Source organism: Cylas formicarius, unplaced genomic scaffold, assembly GCF_029955315.1.
Source record: "Cylas formicarius isolate icCylForm1 unplaced genomic scaffold, icCylForm1.1 PGA_scaffold_5__7_contigs__length_24384050, whole genome shotgun sequence".
In the NCBI taxonomy this organism is placed as follows: domain Eukaryota; kingdom Metazoa; phylum Arthropoda; class Insecta; order Coleoptera; family Brentidae; genus Cylas; species Cylas formicarius.
In genome coordinates, this window is record NW_026844341.1 from 16489580 (window position 1) to 16512210 (window position 22631).

The 22631-nt window shown below is 35.4% G+C and overlaps 1 protein-coding gene across 3 annotated transcripts in view; it reads left to right on the plus strand.

The window, feature by feature from the left end:
* The window catches only part of LOC132701812 (uncharacterized), a 159784-nt gene that overhangs the window by 118292 nt on the left and 18861 nt on the right, over window positions 1-22631 (plus strand). For all 3 annotated transcript variants that reach the window (XM_060670025.1, XM_060670027.1, XM_060670026.1), the window contains exon 4: window positions 10350-10443. In XM_060670025.1, the coding sequence (XP_060526008.1) occupies window positions 10350-10443 (94 nt within the window). The remainder of the gene's footprint in view (window positions 1-10349; window positions 10444-22631) is intronic.

Below are 22631 nucleotides of genomic sequence, written 5' to 3' on the forward strand. Positions count from 1 at the left end.
AATCGTCCCTTATTTGTAAGATCGTTCCACAACTTTGCTTTACAAAATAAAGCTGCTTCATCCGCAAAACTTATTATTGTGCCTGTAAACTGGAGATTTAACCTATCGTTTAAATAAATTGTAAAAAGGACTGGTCCTAGAACAGTGCCTTGGGGTATGCCAAAAGTAACCAAAACTGTATCGATCTCTCGTCACTTGAAGAGTCATCAATGCAGACCCGAGGCTTTTTAAAAGATTGTAAAGTTTGTCTCGTAGCCCATAGCATTTAAATTGATTATGTATGGTTTCGTGACGAATAGGGTCAAATGCGCATATGCAAGCGTCACTGTTGTCCAGTGCATCATTTACTTGGAGAGCCGAATTGATATTTCGATAGAATGGTTTTGTCAAAAAACAAACTTTCTTTTCACTACCTGTTTTAGAAAAAAACGAGATGGGCCTGTAGTTGAGTACTTCCAGATTGTCACCTTTGTTAAATACCAACTTTTAAGCAGTCTGCAGAAATTGCTTTTATGTTTTTATTGTTTTTTTAACGTCAGAAAAAGACATGTTACTTAATTACTTAATGTTGCTCGTTATTCAAACATTTAGGTATTTGTTTTGCAAAATTTTCACCTAGGTCACTATAAAATTTAAATTCGTTTGACATGGCGGTCTTATTAGTGTGCCATTCTGATTTTTTATTTGTTCTATTTTTGTCTTTGCCTTGATTTTATTGCACATTTCATTAATCTGTGTAAATTGTATCTTTGTTTTGTGAAACCCGTGAATGTGTTTTGTTTCTTATGGCAAAAGGCGGCAACGCCGCGACGCATCTAGTTCTTGGAGGTCGTGGACCTTTTTCGGGCACTCGTGGTCGAGCCGGTCCCTAACCGAAAAATGTGCTCCCTACTCCACAGAGTTCCGTGATTTACGGGTCCGTTTCTTGGGCCGGTCGAAAGCGGCGTTGCCGGGTCGCTCGGTTTTTCCCCAGATTCGCGGAAAAACGCAATAACCGTTATCAGCGAAGTTTCGACGCAGTTTTTCTCCCGAATAGGGAATAAATTATGATCCTTATCTTGCGTTCATGTTATTTTTCGCGTTATCGACGTTGGGATTAAGGACCCCGATGGCTAAATAATGAAACTCGCTCGCGTAAATTTAACGGCGGATATAGCGTCTAGACGGTTTTTTTTTGCCGTACTCGAATCCCCTTCCCGAATGTGGCGCAAGGGTTTATTATTGAAACGTTTTTTTTTGCGATGTTGCCGCCTCTCATCCGTAGATTTGGTCTTATTTCTGCAATTTTCATAAAGAACAATAATTTGGCACAGTTTACTTCTCGCTTCCACGATTTTCTTGGTCTGCCTGTTTTTCTGCGATTGGTGGGGATAAATTGTAATAATCGTTTCGGCCATCATCCATACCATTTCAACCTTTTACATTCTATAGTTTCCAGGATGTCAATGTCTATGTCCATTTGTTCTCTGATTTCAATATTTCTCACCATCTCTTTTTTATTTATTACTCAAAGTTATGATACTTTTATAGATTCTAATGTTTGTGTTCCGAGTGGTGTGGTTATTCCAGAATATATTATTGGCGTATTTCTGTATTACCTTGTGCAATTATATTTGCTATTTGCTTTGTATTACGGCCATCATTTGTAACCATCAGCGTTTTTAATTTGTGTTCCTCTTAATTCTAAATGTCGTCCTTCATTTCCCACCACCACATACTCTGTTTTAGATGGGTTAATTGTTAAATCCCACTTCTTCATCGATTTTTCCCAACATGTAGTAAACATCTTCCTCAACTTCTGCGAATATTACTTAGTCATATCCAAAATGAATGCTATGATCTCCAATTGGAATACCCATCGGTTCCAAGGCCCCCTCCAAATAGAACTTAAAGAGTGTAGATGCAATGCAGCAGCCTTGTCGAAGTCCTTTGGTCGGTCACCATTATCTTTCTGGTTACTTTTTGCACAATCTTTATTAGACTCGTCATATCGTCGTATAACTCCTTCAATGCGTTGATGTATATTAGTGGAATTTTCTTGTCTTCTAACACTTGACACAGATTAGTTAATGAGACGCTATCGCACACTTTTTTAAGATCAATTGTTTTGTCTATACAAGAATGCAAAGCACGAAAGTCGTTTTGATCTTCAGCGTTCTCCCAGCAATCTTCAATTCTGTTTTTAATTTAATTGCCTTTCGATACAGCCTGCAAATTGCGAGGTTACACTCCTTTCTGTCACCTATATTTTTGTATTTATTGCTGCTGTATGCAGGTTTCCATTATGCGGGTATATCTTCATCTCTCAGGAATAAGTTTAAAGTATAAACCAACAACCAACCTTACCCTCTTTGTCTTCTAATAAAAGCTTCTAGAATATAAGTCCATTGACAACGCTTTGTGCTGCCGATCTAGAACCGGCAACCTCGAGACGCCTCTTCTAGGAACTATCTCCCAAAATATGTGGTGTTTCAGACAAACACCATCGGAAAATAAAAAAAACAAACGAGATTTGGCGGTTCGTTGAAACTAGACGATCGTGCCTGACCCAGGACACCCGAAACGATCGTGAACGATCAGGGGACGTTGCCAAGCATCGTCGAAAACGCGCTGAGGTAAACCATATTCGAGGTGACTGAATTTTTTTAAATTGGAAATTTGGCAACGCCGGGTCCACGAACCCGAGGGACTCGCGTCGGTTTTTTTTGGCGGTTCCTTTACCTCTGAAGATGACGATCGAGAGTGACCGCTGAGAGGCTAACCAACTCCTCCGAGAACCCGATTCAAGGTCGCGGCAACAATAGTCTATGTTTTTTGTCGATATATTTTTTTTTGGTGGTCGTCGGGGCAGGTGCGATTTCAAATTTAATTTTAGTTGGCCGGACTCGAACTGAACCCGAGTCTTAGCAGGCGATTAGAGAAGCGTTCTTTGGCAGGACGAATCACCATGAAATATTGGATTTTTGCGGATTTACATTGGATTTCTTTTGTCTTACCCAACACATATTACCCAGCAGCATATATAGCGAATATTCGGGCAGATCGAATTTATTAGATTTACGAGGATTGTATACAATATATACTTGTGATTTATTACATTTACATGCTATGTAGTGCATATGTAAGAATTTACCATAAATCGCCATAAAATATGTGTAATCTTAGGATTTATGCAAATTTGCTATGGTTGTAAGTAAAAAAATGCTTGGATTATGGATTTATTTTATATTACCCAACATGGTTTACTCGGCATGTATGAAGGATTTATTGTATTTACCTAGAAAATACCTAATATATATTTCGGATTTACTAGATTTGCCGGATATATTGCGAATATTCGGGCAGATCGGGTATATGGGATTTTCGAGGATTGTACAGAATGTATACTTTTAATTTATTAAATTTACATGTGGATAAGTAAGAATTTACCATAAATCGCTCAAGTAAGAATTAATATAATAATAATAATAATAATGAATTGCCTTAACACTATCAAGACATGGGTAATAGAGGACTAAGTCATAGTTCAAGTAATAGAGCTAAAAGTTTCCGTGAACTGAAATTAAGGACAGTTCTATGCCTGTATATTCCACGATTTTACAATCAAATGTAACACCAAGGTTTTTATTACAATTCACAATTTTCAAACGTTCACCGTTAATTAATATTAGGTTTACACTACTCTGCATTTTTTAGCATTAAGTTGAAAACTATGCAAATCCAAATGGATATAAATTGAAGCAATATCAAATAATTTAGAATCGAAAGAGTAAAATAGCTGAGTGTCATGAGCAAATCAATGCAAACTCAAATATTCGATGGTGTATCAGAAATATAATTTAGGTCCAAGGGCAGAACCTTGCGGTACACTTGATGAAACAGGGAGAAATTCAGAACTTACATTGTCAAGGGTAACTAACTCTCTGCTAAGTGGTTTTCAAAAAATCCAGTCAAAGCATCATTTTTTTGTTAATGGCTTTACCCAAACATCGTTGAAATTTTTATTGGCCGGGGTTGATACAAGATTTAACTAGTATGTATTTGAAAACATTCTCGTAAATACAATAAATCAAAATGTGTACTAGGATTCGTTTGGATTTACCGGTTAGGTACGGAATATGACTTGATTTGCTCTGAGTGGTGGGATTTACTGAGGATTTGTAAGATCCGGTACTTCAGTCCGGTGGTTTTCTTCGGTTTTTTTTTTCAACCGGTACGGAACGAGAGAAGATTTATAAACGCCATTAAATTGATATAACGTCGCAAAACAACGATAGTAATCCCCATCCAGCTTCAATCGCAGGTCAGTTCCAAACACATGTTCGATTAAATAGAATCTACTGCAAGGGCTGATTACGCGTACTTAATCGAAGGTTAATTGGCATTCTGTGTTCGATATATAGATAAACGCCATATATACTACGACACAATCGTCTCTAATGTGTCCCCTCTTCCCTCCTCAAACCGAAAATAAAACCCGCGTGCTATGCGAAACATCGAAAACGCATCTAAATATAGCGAAAGCCAACTTCGCCATATGGCGAATAAATATCGCTTGCTGGAGAATTGGGGTGTTATAATCGTCGACTATTTGGATAGATAACCGGGAGCAAAAGGGGAGACAGCGTTTTATTTTTGCGGGAGGCGGTTGGAACCGCCTCGAACCGCACCGCGTCGCATTTATTTTTAATCCGAGCGGCGGCGGCGCGGCGAAATACTGAGAAGAAAAAATTGCAATTATCCAGGCGATAAACGAAAACGCTTTCGCACGTTAATTGCTTTTAACCGCGCGAGAGGGGAGTGACGAATGTTCCTACAACGTTCCGTGGACTTTTTTTTATAAAAGGAATTATTGTTAATTGCGTAATTAAGATTGATTTATTTATTTAATTAGTAATTGCCAATTTTTCGGGAAAAAAATGAATGCCGGGTGTTATGACTGCAATATTAATAAAATTTATCGAAGCTAAAATTAAATTTGACAATCATCAATGTGGATTCCAAAGTAAAAGTAGTACACAAGGAACGGTTGTTTTGATAAGAACAAATATGTAATAACAGTGTCGATCTTCAAAAAACGTTCGATACTGTCAATATAGATCTAATAATGAGTAAATTAAATAAAATGGTACTACCACTTTGAATAAATCTTATTCTACAGGCAGAGAGCACTGTACAACAATAAATAGTGAAAGCAGTGAACGACTTACTTCGAACGTCGGCATTGCCCGGGGATCGATATTAGGGCCACTACTGTATTTGTGGTATGTACAAACTTTAAAGCAAGGTACTTCAAATTTGCTGATAGTGCGGAACAGCTTGAAGAACTTGTTAATAAAGATTTACAGCGGTATTTTGAGTGGCTGTGCTATAACAGACTTTCCTTAAACGTCCAAAAAACAGTTTATATGATATTTAAACAGACAGGAAAAACAGCTTGTAACCTAAATATAAAAATAAATGAAGTTGCATTCAAAAGAGTGAGTGAATATAACTACCTAAGGCTAACAATCTCTGAAAATCTAACTTGGGATAAACATATTGAGACTGTAATTGACAAAACTGTACAATTGCTAGATGCAATGAAAAGATTTTCGCATCAACTCAACCAAAAAATAAGACAGCTCCTTTATAATAGCTTCGTAGAGCCACGCCAGAAATACTTGTTAACATGCTGGCGAAACACCAGCATTGCACAGCTAAATAAATTACAAGGGCTACAAAATAAAGCACTTAAAGTAATATTTGGGATAAACTTTAATACGTGAACTTAAGATACTAGAACAAACAAAATTAATTTACTTAATTAAAAACAAACTGATTAAAACAAATGTGAAACTGACTGGAAAGGGACAGTGTTACAGCTACGACACAAAAAACAATGATAAGTTAAGAAACGTATACGCATGGACGAAAAAGAAACAAGACTGGCCAATATACAGAAGCATTTAAGTGTTTAATGGAATACCACAAATTGTATTAAAGGGCACTACCAAGAAAATGTGTCATAATTTTACTATAATATTATATATATTGTTATCTGTTTAGAGGTCTGAAAAAAATTGTTATTAAAAGAAACTATATATATATATATATATATATATATATATATATATATATATATATATATATATATATATATATATATATATATATATATATATATATATATATATATATATATATATATATATATATATATATATATATCCAATATACCAATTTTTTTTTGCTATCACAATTGCACGATTGATAGCCCAGAAAAAGGCATTAAACAGAAAAGATTTGAATTTGTTTCTGTCTGAAAACATTATTCACTCTAACTATAGCCGTTAATATGGGAAATGTTTTAAAAACATTGAAATAATAATTTGATGGTTGGTTTTTTTTTTCTTTCCAATTGCTGGAATGAAGAACGTTGAAACTTTTAAGGATTTCGACCACGATCACTAACCAAGGGAACAAATTTGATTAGATAAATCTATAAAAAAAAAGTTAACCAAAAAGAGTTCGTTAATTCGGTTCATAAAGTTTAGTAAAAAATGTTCCTCTTAAAATGGTTGTTTCATCTGACATCAAAACAATAAAGAAATATCAAAATATTTAAATATGTATTTGGCTATTACAGCACAATCTTTTTCGACGCATTAAGGTATAAACAAACTTTGACCTTTCTGTTTGTTTTAGTTGTTTTTCATATTTCTATTTAAAAAGTTATAGTTATAGTTCTATAGTTATAAGTTATAGTTTTTTTTTTAACCTATAGACTTTAATTATTTATTTTTCTTATTAGGTATTATCAATCAATATGAAATATGAATTCCAAAGTTTCCACGCATTAATGGACAACCTGTATTGTTAGCAATAGGTTTTATTCATATATCTGGAGTTTATATCTTTAAAAGAAGTGGTATCGTGTCTTTGCTATTTAAAAAATATCTACTATTGCCAACAAGTGACCTCGAATATCTCAAAAAGTAAATAAAATTTAAATATAAGGTAAATTACAAACTTGCCTTGTTTTTTGTCCTAGAATTGATATCTGATATTTGAAAAGGTTGAGATTTTGTTAATTAAATTCGTCAAAACGGCACCACCTCTTTGGGACGCCCTGTAAAATTTGAGGCGAATCTGTTAAATTGATTGAATAGTGCATCATCTGCTTAGTCTGTGGTTAAATTTTCGTTGCAATACCTGGATCAGTAGCGTCACAACACAATTTTATATGGGACAAGCAACATATGAAAAAATAAACACGTAACTTCAATTTCTGCCTAAACTATGAAAAATTCGAATAGGGATTTTTTAAGAAAGTGACCTTTATTTTAACCAAGGAATCTAAAAATGTGGAAATATACAGGATATTCCATTTAAAATAACAAAGTTGATATCGCGGACACCCTGTATCAACAACAAAATTACAATATTTGAAATCTTCAGGACAGTCCAACAAACTTTTGTACGAAACTTTTTTTCGTATCACCTATTGTGGGTCGTTTTATTTGGCACACGGCGTACATAAATAAACATAAAATAATAATTAATCTCTATCCTTTTAATACACCTTAAAAGACGGTCCTTGATGCCCATGTCCTACAATATTGACTGGTCGGGGGTCAAGATGTTACTTTCAAACAAAGTATAACATATCTCGATTGAAAGATACCCGATGTAGCCATCGAACAACACCAGATGGAACGAACAGTGCTTTTGTGTTTCCAAGGGCATGGGGTCTTCAGACCAGTATATTTCGGCAGTGGCTACGGGTCGGGCGGATCCATATAATCCTATAATATCCGTTCCCGATGTTTTCGCAGGTAGTAAAACGTTTTCTGTTTATTGATCTTTTTCACCAACTTAAACATGCCATGTTCCAATTTCCGACGATATCGTTCGAAAGATTTCGACGTTCTATTTCCATCCGTTTCGAAAATACAACCTCGGAAGTGCCAGAAATCGCCCGTTAAACTTCTTTTTCCGAAACGAATCGCTTTCGCTCGTTGTTTTTTTAAATCCGACCTTTTCATCGCCGCCGATAGGTAGTGTTTTGTTCGAAAATCTGTTTTTCTATCTCGAGCGGCCGAAATATATCTGTCAGCGTGACGTCTGACTTTTTTTTACATTTCGTGCCAATAAAACTTTTCCGATCCATGCGTCCGATCGGTTATCGAAAAGGACCCGTCAATTTTTATACCTCTCAAGATTAATTTGGATCTTCGAATCTGACCAGACTTCCTGTTTCCGTACGTGCTCATTATTGATAAGAAAACGGCACGTAATCGTACTTGTCATCTTTGTGATTTCGATAAGGTTTCATGTCAACTGGAAAACTTAACAAGATCCCCTTCTTGGTGGTTTTATAGAATGAATGGGAGCAGTTTTTTTACTTTTAGTTCAACTACGCAGCTGACGTTTCTAAAGTTGTTCTTCAACTTTGAAAGATCTCGCCGACGCTTCTAAAGATCTGATCTTCGTTAATAGGGAACTTGAACATTTTTCTTAAAATTCTTTAATACATTTGTTTATGTAGAGAAATAACGCATAACAAAACTCAAAACACAATGCTTAAGTTGTAATAAATACCCGGCCATTCCTTTTAAAGGACACCAAACGCGCGAGAATGATCGTGACGTCACACCGCTGCTTTTCTTAAGTTATTTATGTTTATTTTGGCTAGTATGAAGTGTATTTGTTTTTACGCTAGTTTTTATTTGCAAATTCGTGCCACCGTGTTTTGAGTACAACCCGTAAAACGCCAGATAAACTTTTTAGTCGTCTTCCGGATCTATATAAAATGAACATTTTAAGTTATCAATGGCAATATACTTTAATACTTTTTTGTTGCATATTTGCTTAAAACTAGCCGCCAAATTGTCTATAAACACACCTATTAGCTTTAACACCGCGAACCTCAGCAAAATAAAAATGTTCGGTGTTTTGTGTGTCAGATGTCACCATAAGCATATCCACCTTTTAAAAAATCGGTTTCGGTGACTTTCAAAACTTTCTTTTTGGTACTAAACAGAAGATAACGGAAGCAATCGACAGGATCAAGACTAAAATTAAAATTGACGTCACGACCGATCACAGCCAATGACGGCGCGTCTCAAAGAGGATTTAAATTTTACAATTTTTAATTGTTTATATTTGTTACATGGAACTACGAAAATATTTGGTTTGATATTTTTGACTAGTATTACGCCGACTTTTGGGTCAAACGAAACCATTTCGGATCGGATTTATTTCCCGTTTGTGCGATCTCGAAAACCTATTAATTTTGTGTAACTAATAAATATTATGGTTTCCAATTCGTCTGCCAAGCTTCTTGGACCAGCTGGCCGTCTCGGTTAAACGAATCCGCACCAAAATAACAATCCACTTATAAAAATCCCGGCTCCAAGGCGGCAGAAACTTTCAATAATTTTTTCTTCTTCATTTCGTCCAAAAACTCAAACCCAGAAAATCTTCACCTTGACGCTAGAATAAGTGGCAAATTCTTCGCTTGATTTTCTTTCAAAAATCGAACACGATAATTGCTTTAAAGTGTTTTCATTTCGTAATGAATAATATCTGGCTCAAGTGTTTAATGGGGATGCGAAAAGGACTGGACTAGACTGGAACACGGCTCGCTACTACGTAGCGAGGAGGTTAAAATGAATTTGTATATCGTAGAGGGGAAGCTCACGAAGCCTTTAGTTTCGTTAAGGCACATACAAATTTAAAAATGGTCTATTTGCATTTAGAAAAAAACAAAGAAAGGGGTCACACTAAAGCTTGCGAAACCTCTGTTTATATAGGGTCTTTGATGCTTATAGACACCACATCGACAGGGTCCAATATAAATTATATTAAAAAATAGCAAATAGACAATCCGTATATATAATCTCGAATCATGTGTAACCAATGAATACAGCGAAATAGGGAAAGATTTTTTCTCTATTTCCAAATATTCATTGGTCCAAGTGAGGGAAATGAAAAGCCCGTGTACAAGTAGCTTAACCGTGAGACGAGAGTGGATGAGCTTGTGGTTCTAAGATACGTGTTTTAAAATGGCCGGCATGATATGCAGCCTCGAACGCTATCGAACATGTCGCGGGTTATTTTCTCGATTCATCTGTATCCTGCTAAATTTCGTTACCGAGCTGACTAGTATAAATTTAATCGGTTCGTGTTGCAACGTTTCTTTTGTCAACGGTGACATTGACCTTTGATGTTGCCACACTCTCTCACTCTATCACTCAATCGCCGTCTGTGAGCAGTTATCACGTTATATTTAGCGTACCGATGATCTGATGCAATTCGCGAATCGACTGGAATTTTACCAATTTTTTTCCCGTCTTTCATTTCAGATGCCCCCAACGAGAGTTTGTACATGATAGGGGGCGTGTGCGTCGCCATGTTCTTCGTCGGCGTCATCATCGTCCTCCTGGCCGTCACTATCAGGTACGTGTCGTGTTCATTGCACGATTGATTAGAATGAAAGAAACAGGGAGGTCTATGCCAGATAGTAGCGGTTTGGTTGGAGAAAAGAAATGTATTGGTATTTGAAAGTGGAGTGAAAGGGAGGCGATGGTGAATACAACTACCGCACTGCTGCTGCATTCGTATACTTCAACCAGAAATATAGTGCTTTTACAACCGACCCCGTGATTAACTTTGCCTATTGTTTATTACTCCAAAACCGCAGTCCCTTATAGAAGACCCTTACCCGTAACCATTCCAGGATCGTCCTAGGAATTTACCTATCTACACTAACAAGCGGGATATGAGTATGTTCCCAATCTTTTTCGTCGAGCAATTCTTGAACCGTGTACATAAAAAATTAGTACAAAGTAACAATTTTACATAGTTTCATTATTAATATTCAAAATATTAAATATAATAATAATAATAATAATAATAATAATAATAAAATATGAAATATTGAACTGAGGTAGCTTTTACTTGATGAAAATCCATTTAACAAATTAAATAATCTGAAATCTGAACTTTTAGTTTCAGATTTTCACGAAATTATTGACAATTGTTTGGACAACACCGTGCTTTACAAATGTAATATTTACAAACTACCTGCTACTATATATACCGAAAAATGACAATAAAACATTAAATAATGTTGTGAGAATTTAAATTTAATAATGTAGAGGTATTTAAATCTGATTGATCGTTAAGCAATACATTTGAATGTCTCATTTTGTTAATCTCCATGGCTTCCAATAAATGTAATTTTCAACTTTTTTTGGCTGTATGTAAAATATCAGAATTGTCGTGAAAAATGTGTTTTTCTGTGTTTAAGTGTGTAACGTAATTAGAATCTAGTTTTAAACGTTCTTTTATGCTCGTTAATGATCTGCCCGTTTGTCCAATAAAAATTTTAGGACATGATCCACATTTCAACCGTAGACACCTGATTTTTCAAATTTTAGACACTTCGTTTTATTGTTTTTTAAAAAAATTTCTATCGTGTTGGTAGTTCTGAAAGCTAAGTTTAAACCACATTTTGACAAATGTTTTGAAACTTTTTCACTGGATTGTCCTATGTATGTAATTGTTTTAAATTGTTCGTGTTCTGTACTAGGTTTCGGATAAATAGAGTTTACAGATGTCTGGATTTGTTTTTGACGATAATGGACAGATTGTAGCCCTTGCTAAGTGCAATTTGTTTAATGATATTAAGTTTTTCCTTGTAATTTTCTGTTGAGAGTGGTGTATTAAGAAGTCTGTGTATAGTAGAGTGAAATGCAGCCATTTTGTGTGTATCAGGGTGATTTGAGCTGTATGTCCGTGTGTGAAGATTTATGGTAAATGGAAAAACCTAATTTGTTTTGCGTTTTCGTAATAGTTAAGTCTAAAGAATTAATAGAGTTATCCTGTCCAATCTCGATAGCGAATTTTATACGATTATGTAATGGGTTAATGTAATTTAAAAAAGAATTCAATTGTCTGTCCGTTCCAACAAAGCAAGCAAAGATCTATCCGACCATAGAAATCTGTTACTTAAAGGATGTTCTATCCATATTCTCACAACAACATTAATTAAGGTTTTATTGTCATTTTCGGCATGTATAGCATATAATTATAATTTCTTGAGAACCTGAACTTTTAGTTCTTATTTATTAAGTATGAGTCACTTAAAAAATCGTCACTATTGCTACTGTCGTCACCTAGTTCAATCATCAACTTCGCCGCTAATCGTTCTCTATTTTTCTTATTTTATTACTCGTTTTTCATACATCTAGTACGCCCTTGTTACTGTTGTTTACAAATCGAACAACTATGTAGAAGACACAAAAATACAAGAAGAATAATGTTGTTAATCGATAGGCAAATAAGACAATCCAATGAAAACAGGCTCTCTAATTTTTGGCAGATTTGCATTTTTGTTTGAAGATAAGCCAATTCCTGCACATTCCACAATTTTACAAATAATTAATATGTTTGATGGTTGTTTATTTAGTTGTAGAAAATGCTTTCAATCTTCTGACGAGCAATCTATCCCAGAGTGTCCCTTAAATGACCAAAGGGAACGTCGAGAGTTGTAAGTTTATACTTTAGCAAATGTAAACTTTCCTTGCAAATTGTATTCAAATTTTGAGATATAACCAAGAAGAGTGCAGAATATTATAAATTGTTATAAATTACAGACCACGCAGGAAATTTTACCCGCAGATCATGAGATACTCGTGCTATTCTGTGCATATATGATTGGACGAGCTAACAAAAATGAAGATTTTTTATCGAAAATTTGGCACTGGCGGTTGAGTATTCACAAGAGAACCAATACCTGTCAATTCCTTTAAGGACTCAGTATCCGTAAAAGGTCGACGTAGCATATCATTGGTCCTTTTTTAATTGATTTTGAGGATTTTCTGAATGCAACGTTTCCTAATCTCATGATAAGTGGAAAGGGAACAATCAAAAATGGCCACATAGATCCCCAGATCTAGCACCAAATGATTTTTTTCTTTGGGGTTACGTCACTAGCACTGTTTATACACACGCACACCGTCGGGCAGAAATTTCGTAATAAAATTACAAATGCTGAATTTGTGGATAGATTGAGATGTCGCTCAGCTAAAAATGCTGACCTTTTTGAACTTATAAAATAATTATTTTTTTTAGTCTTGGTTTTATTTTTAGAACATCTTGTGTATTTCTCATGTAGGATGGACAGCTATGGTTTTATTAAACATTTTCTGTTTTTTTTTTCTTTTCAATGAAGAATAAATAGGTATATTTATATACAGTGAAAACTTAATATAGCGAAACTTTATATAACGTAAAACTCTGTATTACGAACAAAATTTGTTGTACTATTTTTTTTTGTAGTACATTTTTAATGTTGACGAAACTGGTATTTTTTACAAAATGAGGTCAGATAAAACTATTAAATTTCGAAGCGAAAAGTGTGTGGGTGGAAAACTTTCTATAGAATGCATAACAGTGTTAGTAGCTGTCAATACGAGTGGGAGAGAAAAAAGAAAGCTAGTTGTGATTGAAAAATTAACTAACCCACGATGTTCTAAAAATGTCAAGCGTTTGCCGGTCGCTTACAAGGCAAAGAAGTCTGCATGGATGACATCGCAAATTTTTAAAGAGGAGATACGGAAATGGGATGCAGAATTAAAGGGGAGAAAAATATTACTTCTCTTAGATAACTGCCCTGCACATACCCAAATTCCAAAGCTTGGAAAAAGGTGACAGCAGAAACAATTCAACACTCTTATCGTAATGCAGGACTTATTACCGAAACAGAATGCGAACAGTACTTGGAACATGATCAGCCACTAAGCGTTTACAAGTGAGGAATTGCAAGATTTTATGGTGATAGATCAGGATCTGCCTACAACAGCAGACAGAGGAAGTCATTTACAGCAAGTAAGAAAGGGTGAGGCAGAGCACCAAGAGAAAGAAGAAGATGAAGAAGTGGATCTGGGACCACCACCCACCATTCAACGAGCAGTTAAGCTGCTAGAGAAATTATTTCTGCATCATGGGGAAGACGCCTCTCTCGACGCAATGGTGAAAATAAAAGCCAAAGTACGAGATGCGTATTGGCATACTAAAAAAAATCAAAAGAAAATGACCGATTATTTGAAACATTAAATGTAGTTCTTAAATATTTATATAAAATGTTCCTAAGTATATAGTATATAGTATAGCGTTTCGACTATATGTATACATAACAGGCCATGATATTGTAAACATTAAAGAAAGGAATGAAACGTGAATTGATGTTGAGTTTTTTCGTTAATTTTTGGAAAACGCTGTTGAGGTCGGATCATGTCCCCGCGTTGATTTTTTGGAAGTAAATCGACATTCGAGCCGTAGGAGTCACAGTCGTGTCACGTGGCGTCGGGCGAATGTATGCAGATTAATGTCAATTAGGCGGGTGACCGGACGTCGTCACGTGAAAACCCTGCGCGCGCCCATGCCTCTATATATTCCGCGCCCGCTGATTGAAAACCATTCGCTCGTAATAACGACAATAATAATTATTATTATTCTCGAAACGGGATCGGCGAAGCAAATTCGGCATAGTTTCATTTAAATTATACGCACCTGTGCGATCTTCGATAGTTTCGCAAGAGCAATTCGATGAAAATAATACAATGATTCAATTTGATACACGAGAGTTAGTTAGATCTTGACGGCTCATAAAGGGGCGGGGCCAACTTTTATCACCACACTACAGAACAATGTTCCAAAACTTCCAAAAAAATATCCAATACCAACCAACCAACATTATATGAAAAAATTAGATAATTAATACCTCATTATTCTGTAAAATCTAAGAGGAAGACCATCCAAATGGTAAACCAATCTCCGAAGAGAAACTTAAGAAATGATGTATCTTATGCCTGAAGATACTCTGCCTTTTTATAGCAACTCCAAATCAGACAAACGTATTGTTGAAAACACTTCGAACACTCATAGCGCGAGCATTGAAGATACCAAGTGAGATCTTGCCGAAACGTCTGCAGGATTCCAGTCGGAGTTCAACGAACGGATGGAAGGAAGGAGTCTCGCAGAAGGCTATATTTTAAATAAATATAATATATAATATGAGATATATAAAATCTTATATTTTAATACCTAATAACCTAGTAAATTTAAATTATAATAAGTTTAAAATTAAATATAAAAAAGAATTACTGCATCTATAGAATTTGTTGTAGAGATTTTTTCGGTCTTTTTTTTTCAGTTTTTCTCTTTCTGGAATTGGTTTCTGTATATGTTTGTAATACTATTATTTGAAATAAAAATTGTTTATTATTATATACTTTGAAACATACTATACGAGTGCGAAATGTGTAGAGAATATTCACGATAAGATTTACAAATGTGGGCAAGAGTCAAATATAGAGAAGAAAATGAGTGAAATGAAATGGTGGGAGTATGGAATATATATAGATAAATATGCAAAAATTGTCTGCACCAAGTTGCTAAAGGTTCAAAATCTATGGAAGGCAAAAAAATGTTGGCAAAGTATTACCAGTGATGCAGCCTGCCAAGAACGCGGCGTTTAACAAGATTGTTTTCGAAAAATCGTCCCTAGGCGAAGCAAATTCGTAACGCCTAGCACGAAGCAGCTTTTTTTTAAAGAAAGAGCTTAGCGGTCTCTTGTGGTAAAGAGACGCATCGTTTTTCTGTAGCGCTACTGCGGACCGCTATGGAAGTTTCGCAAAATCTATGTAATTTTATTACGCATACACCCTGTATAAAGCGTTTTTCAATAATAAGTAATAATGATTTCCAATTATATTTTTCCAAGTGAAACTCTCACTCGACACAATATTCGAGACTGTTTAAATGAAATTATTCCATGTTTTATAGTTTTATAATTACGGCTAATATATCCACAAAAATGGCAATTTTCAGAGTCTTTTAGATTTTTTTTTACCAGAATCGACACATCTGTACATATTTGAAAATATTCCGGAAAAGGGGGTTATAGACCTGGATCTTCCGCGTTTCCTAGTCCAAGAATTTTTCTAAAATAGTAAATGGTTTTCGAGAAAATAAGATTTTTCTGAAACCATGCAGTGCGCCGTAATAATCAATGACGTCATCGCGCCTTGACAGCCCCCGCAATAGTGATTTTCATATGGATTTTTCCGGTTATCTCGAGCAGTGTGTCTGATAGACGAAAACCGCAAATGCAAAAATTGTAGCCCTTGACGCGGTCTGTAACACTGATTGAACCCATTAGCCATATTTTTTCCGATTTCCGATTTGCGGTTAATAATTTACTCTGGAAAACAACAATGTTCAAAGTCTTTTAGATTTTTGCCTATAATTTAAAAACCCTGTATATAATCGAGAATGTGACTCAAATAAATGTTATAGCACTGGATCCTCCGCGTGTGTCAGTTAAAGAATTTTGCCGATCGAGGTTATGGAGAAAAACATGTTTGAAAAATTACCAAAAAAAAAAAAATCAAAAATTAAAAAAAAAAACTTTGCTGTACTTAATGTGGGTCTAAACTTCTACATAACTGCCAAATCTGAAGTCGGTAGATGCAAATTTAGTGCGGAATATCGCGAACACCCCGAGAACGGACAGACAAAATAATTTTTATTTTTTCGACGCTGATCATTTGTGTAACAATGGGAGTCTCCTAGGACCTCCCGTTGCCGAGATATGAGTTTCGTTGCCAAACGAGTATACTTTGGAAAAATTCGATTTTATCGATTTTTCGAAAGTAACAAGTTATAAGGGTAATAAGGGGAATGTGAGGTCTAAACGACTAATATAGTTGCATCCAGAACGTGGAAACATCGCGTTTAATCTACACTAATAATAATATGGCGGCTGTTTACATTGTCCCCGGCCCGCTTAATTGGATTAATTGGCTTCTCCGCAAATTGCCCGGTTAATTTCTGTGGGACAAAATTTCATCGTTTCAGGCGAGGACGCGCGTCGCATCCGAACGCGTCCGGTTCGAACTTGTTCCTTCGCGTGGTAAGGGCTGAACGCGGGAAAAACGCAGCAGTTTGTGTGCGTGTGTGTGCGCGTGACGCATATGTCGATCACCTCGATGATGAAAATTTGGAGAAGGTATTGTTTTTCGGCCATATACGCACTTCGGACAGCTTTTGTTTACGCTCCGGCGCCCCGGATTCTTCCGGGAATTATGTAATTGACTTCCGTATATACTTGATCTGCGGGTGAAAGCGTTCGTGTCGGATAGGCCGGGCAGCAATATGCATTTTTTATTTCATCGCCCTTTCTACTGTTTTGGGAAACTCTGATACATACTGAAGTCAGATTACGTCACGCTTTAAAAGTTAAAGAGTTTGTGATATACACCCGAAACAGCGATTTTTTTTCGTTATAAAGAGTTATTGGCACTTGAAAAATAACAATACGCATATGTGTTCTGTAATATTTCATTATTTTACATACATATTTTAACATTTACTTAAGAACATTTTATATAAATATTTAAGAACTACAATTAATGTTTCAAATAATCGGCCGGTGGTGGCGGTCTCAGATCAACTTCTTCATCTTCTTCTTCTTCTTGGTGCTCTTCCTCACCTCAAGTCTGCCTGTTGTAAGCAAATCCTGATCTATCACCATCAAATTTCGCAACTTCTCACCTGTAGACGTAATTGTTGTTTGAAACTGCTTTATCCACACGCTTAGTGGCTGATCATCTTCCAAGTGCTGTTCGCATTCTGTCTCGGTGATAAGTCCTGCATGACGATAGGAGTGTTGAATTGTTTCTGCTGTCACCTCTTTCCAAGCTTTACTAATAAAGTTGACCGCATTTAGCATATTAATGGAAATTTTGTCTTCGGACTCGATCATTTCCATTAAAATGTTTTTCCTCTATCTACTCTTAAGACTTTTTATTACGCTCCGGCCAATCGGCTGTAATACATTTGTTGTTTTGGCTGGAAGAAGAATATGGGGATGAGAAGTAACATTTTCCTCCCCTTTAATTCTGCATCCCATTCCGTATTTCCTCTTCAAAAATTTGTGATATCATTAATGCAGACTTGTTTCTCTTGTAAGTGGCCGGCAAATGCTTGATGTTCTTAAAACATCGTGGGTTAGTTGATTTTCCAATCACGACTAGCTTTCTTTTTCTCTCCCACGCATATTGGCAGTTATTGGCAGCTACTAACACTGTTATACGTTCTTTAGAAAGTTTTCCACCCAAACACTTTTCTCTTCGAAATTTAAGAGTTTTATCTGGCGTCATTTTGTAAAAAATTCCAGTTTCGTCAGCATTAAAAATGTCGTCAGCAGAGTACTTTTCTGCTAGTTTTGGGCACGTCTTCTCCAACCATCGTTCCAAGGCCTTGAAATCGATAATGCCAAGCCGTTCAGCACACTTTTCTGCTTTTAGTTTTACGATAGGTCCAGAGAATAGTACATTTTTAAGACGTTGCTGCAACATTGTCCGATCCAAATCTTCAAATTTTGTCTTTCTTAGTGTTTTATTAGAACTGCCTGCCGCTTCAGCCTGACTGATTTTTTCTTTGCACTGCCAAATCCGCCGAAGTGGCCCGGATCCGTGAGAAACGAAACTGAGTGGTAAAGCGAACGCTTGCCGCACGCTAAATCGGTGTGTAATTAGGCATTTTACAGACGTGAGTAAAATAAATATTCTACAGCTACTATGAAATGTAATGAATGTTATAAAACTTATAGCCCAATAATAAACTTTTTCATTGTTTTCTTAAAGATCCACAAGATAAGAAAAATTAATAAAAATTAGATATATAGGAGCTTTTATAGAGAGTGTGCTAAAATCTAAAAGAAATAGATTAAAATGTATACTCTAATCAAGATAATATTACCATACTCAATGTTTATTGACCACATTGCATACGTCATACGAGACCAAAAACATTCTTGAACCAGAAGACGCAGAAGATACGGCTGCATAATCGTTTATTCTTGACAATTTTTGAAAAATATACAGTGTGCGCCGGGAATTCAAAGAAACTGAAAAATGGGTGCCCCTATTATTGAAAATTGGTTATAACTGAAAGACTTTGGGTTCAGATCTCACTTTCTTTTATATTGCGATATAGCCCGCCTAGACAGCAAAAACTTTTGTGTTTAAGGTTTTCACCTATTGTACAGTGTATTTCCGATATTCCGTGCTAAACGAGAAATGTATTAAGTGTCCTAAATTTGCAGATATCTACTTCAATTTTTTTTCGTTCACTCATTCGGCATAATTAACCAGCGGACGATTATATACAGGGTTTTCAAATTATAGGCAAAAATCTAAAAGACCTAGAGAATTGTTCTTTTACAGTGTAATTTATTAGCCGCAAATCGAAAATCGTAAAAAATATGGCTAATTGGTTCAAACAGTGTGATAGGCTGCTTTGCATTGAAAGCGGTCTTCGACATTTGTTTTCGCATTTTTTACCACCAGCGTTCCGTGGCAGTTTTCGAATGGCGGTTTCGTGGAAACGCAAATGACGTTTTAATGACCGTAATTAAGCTTCGCGAAGCATTAGCGAAAATTAACCGTATATGCACGCGATAACGGCCGTGAAGATCGATGAAATGTGGTTAAATTTACAATTTTTTTCGTTCTCTATTTAGAGAGTCGTACTCCACATAATTTAGTAATAATGGTAATAAGTCATGTAACACAAATACGAAATCGTAATATTTTCCCAGGAATCTGTCACTAGAGGGCACTTTACCTAGATCGTTTTTTTTTTATTTACCCGGTATTTTTTTTGACTGATATTGCAAAACAGAACAGATTGCCTTAAGCAGAATCACAAATCCTCAAAAATTGTTACTCCTGTTTTGAGTCGATGAGTGTTATGGTTTAGCCGTTTAATCGACTTTTATTTTCGACGCGAATACCCCGCACGTTTAATTTACAAAAAGGTGATAACAGTTTAATTGAAGTAACACAAATATGTCTAACATTTTCGAAAATAAAAAAATATTAATAATAATCGGGAATTAAACAGTATACAACGCTAATTTTCAAATGCCACATTTTCTTATCTATTTTAAAAAATGCTGTGGAACACGAAAAAATACACCTAACCTATTTCTAATGATTTCGCAACCGTTTACTATTTTTTGTCGTAGATTATTGATATTTATTCTAGGTTTTTCATGCACTAAAGGTTTTAAGTGCACCCAAAAAAAGAAGTCCATCGGATTAAGGTCCGGTCATCGGTATTCGAATGCCTGATTTAAATCAATAACTAAGAACACACATGACGTGACAATTGTTTCGACAACACCGTGTCTTTATCAAATGTAATATTTACAAGATACCTACTACTATAAATGTTGTGAAAATATGGATAATTTGGAAAATATCATACAAGATCATCACTATCGAGATTGAATACGATAACTCTATTAATTTTGTAGACTTAACTATTACGAAAACGCAAAACAAATTAGATTTTTCCATTTACCATAAATCTTCACACATGGACATACAGCTTAAATCACCCTGATACACACAAAATGGCTGCATTTCACTCTTTAATACGCCACTCTCAACAGAAAGTTACAACAAAGTTAATATCATTAAACAAATTGCACTGAACAACGGCTAAAATCCGTCCATTGTCGATAAAATTATAAATAAAAAACAAATCCAGGCTACAGTAAACTCTATTTATCCGAATCTTAATACAGAACCCGAACAATTTCAAACAATTACATACATAGGAGAACTCAGCAAAAAAGTTTCAGCCACAAAAAGTAGAAAATTAAATTTATTGGAAACCATGAAGATTAACAAAATGAGACAATCAAATGTATTGCTTAACGTTCAATTAGATTTAAATACCTCTCCATTATTAAACTTAAATTCTCAGAACTACATTAATTTATGTTTTATTGTCATTTTTCGGTATATATATTAGCAGGTAGTTTGTAAATATTACATTTGATAAAGACACGGTGTTGTCGACACAATTGTCATGTGACAATATATAATTTCGTGAAAATCTGAACTTTTAGTTCACATTTATTGTGTTAAATGGATTTTCATCAAGTAAATGCCACCTTACATCAATTCCTGATCTAAATATCTTCGTAAAGCTAATGCAAAATGGGATGGAGCGCCATGTTGCATTAACCAAATGCAAGGATCGTAGTTTCCGCATTAAGCGATTCGTTTAAACAAGAAAAAAAAATTGCATGTGGGTTTTCAATGTTCCACTGATGCATATTTCGAAAATTTACATTGCCATCGCGACTGCATGACAATAACATCTAAGAATTGCGGGTAATTTTGATTTTTTCCTAAAATTTGATTGCATAAAACTACGCTCAATTGCTCATCACGTTCACTCAGTGCTAGAACCCTTTGAACATGAAGGGCCGAAGATCATTTCCATGCAGAGCTCTAGAGCAAGCAATTTTTTCCTGAGAAGCAAGTTTCCTCATACTCATTGACGGGCGAGCCTCCACATTTTGAAGTATTCTTTCTCCTCTTGCAACGGTTTTTTTATACCTTGGTTGGTCTCCCTTTTTTCATATTATCAGGTTTGAATGATCCTCTTTTATTGATGAATGTCTTAGCAGATGGAACGTTTCTATTGGGATAAGGCTCGATACAAAGCCGTCGCGCTTGATCTGCATTTCCATTGGCTCTTCCGTAGCAAAAATGCATATCGCGATATTCAGTATTTGAATATTCCTGATGGGTCATCACAGTAGCAGTTGGATAATAAGGTCTTTTAATAGACTTTTTCAAATTTCATTAAGTCCTGTTATCACATTTACAAAGTAACAAATTTGAGGATTTGTGATTCTGCTTCTGCTATTTTGCAATATAAGTCAAAATAAATAAAATACAGGGAAAATTAAAAAAAAGTTCTAGGTAAAGTGCCCTCTAGTGACAAATTTATGAAACACTTTTATTTTGTAACGATGAATTTTACTAAGTCAGGGCTGCGTGTAAAATATCTGCTCACTGCGTTAAAAATAAAATTAAAAAAAAAAACAATTTTGACAACTCGGATAACTCGGAAGTTTCCGAACTCAATTTCCGAACACCCTGTATAACGAGATATTCTAATTTTTGAAGTTCTTGTTTCCGTCACAATCATCCGCCATGGTTATCGGTGTACCGACATTAATTACAACTAGTCACAACAATCGTTCGTTATCGCACTCGACGATGACGACGGCGTGAACGCACGAATTAGTTGATATTTTTTAAGACTTTCACCGCTTTCACCAAATCGGAGCAAATAGCAAATAAAACAGTCGGATCATACAGCAGTAGATACATTCCAAATGATTCCAATTCCAATTAGTATTAATTTTTCCGATCACCTTTTATAGTTTTCAAAAAATAAACTTTTAATCGTTTGGGTTTCTCTTTGTAACCCTCAATAAATAGATCCGTAATTCCAAAATGCTGAAAGCTGACGGATTTATGTAGAGTTTCATCGGTGAGATGTCCGTGGGATAACATTTTAAATACGGCCCTGGCTTGTGGTACACGTGTGGGTGCCTTAAACTCATTCCGAAGTCAAAACCATAAAAGGTTGTAAAAACGGTATATCGTCCGGAGAACTCTACTACGTCACTTTCGTTTCCTACGCCTGCGAGATACTTCTAATGGTATAGTCTGCAACACGTTTAATAATTTTTTTTCTGTACT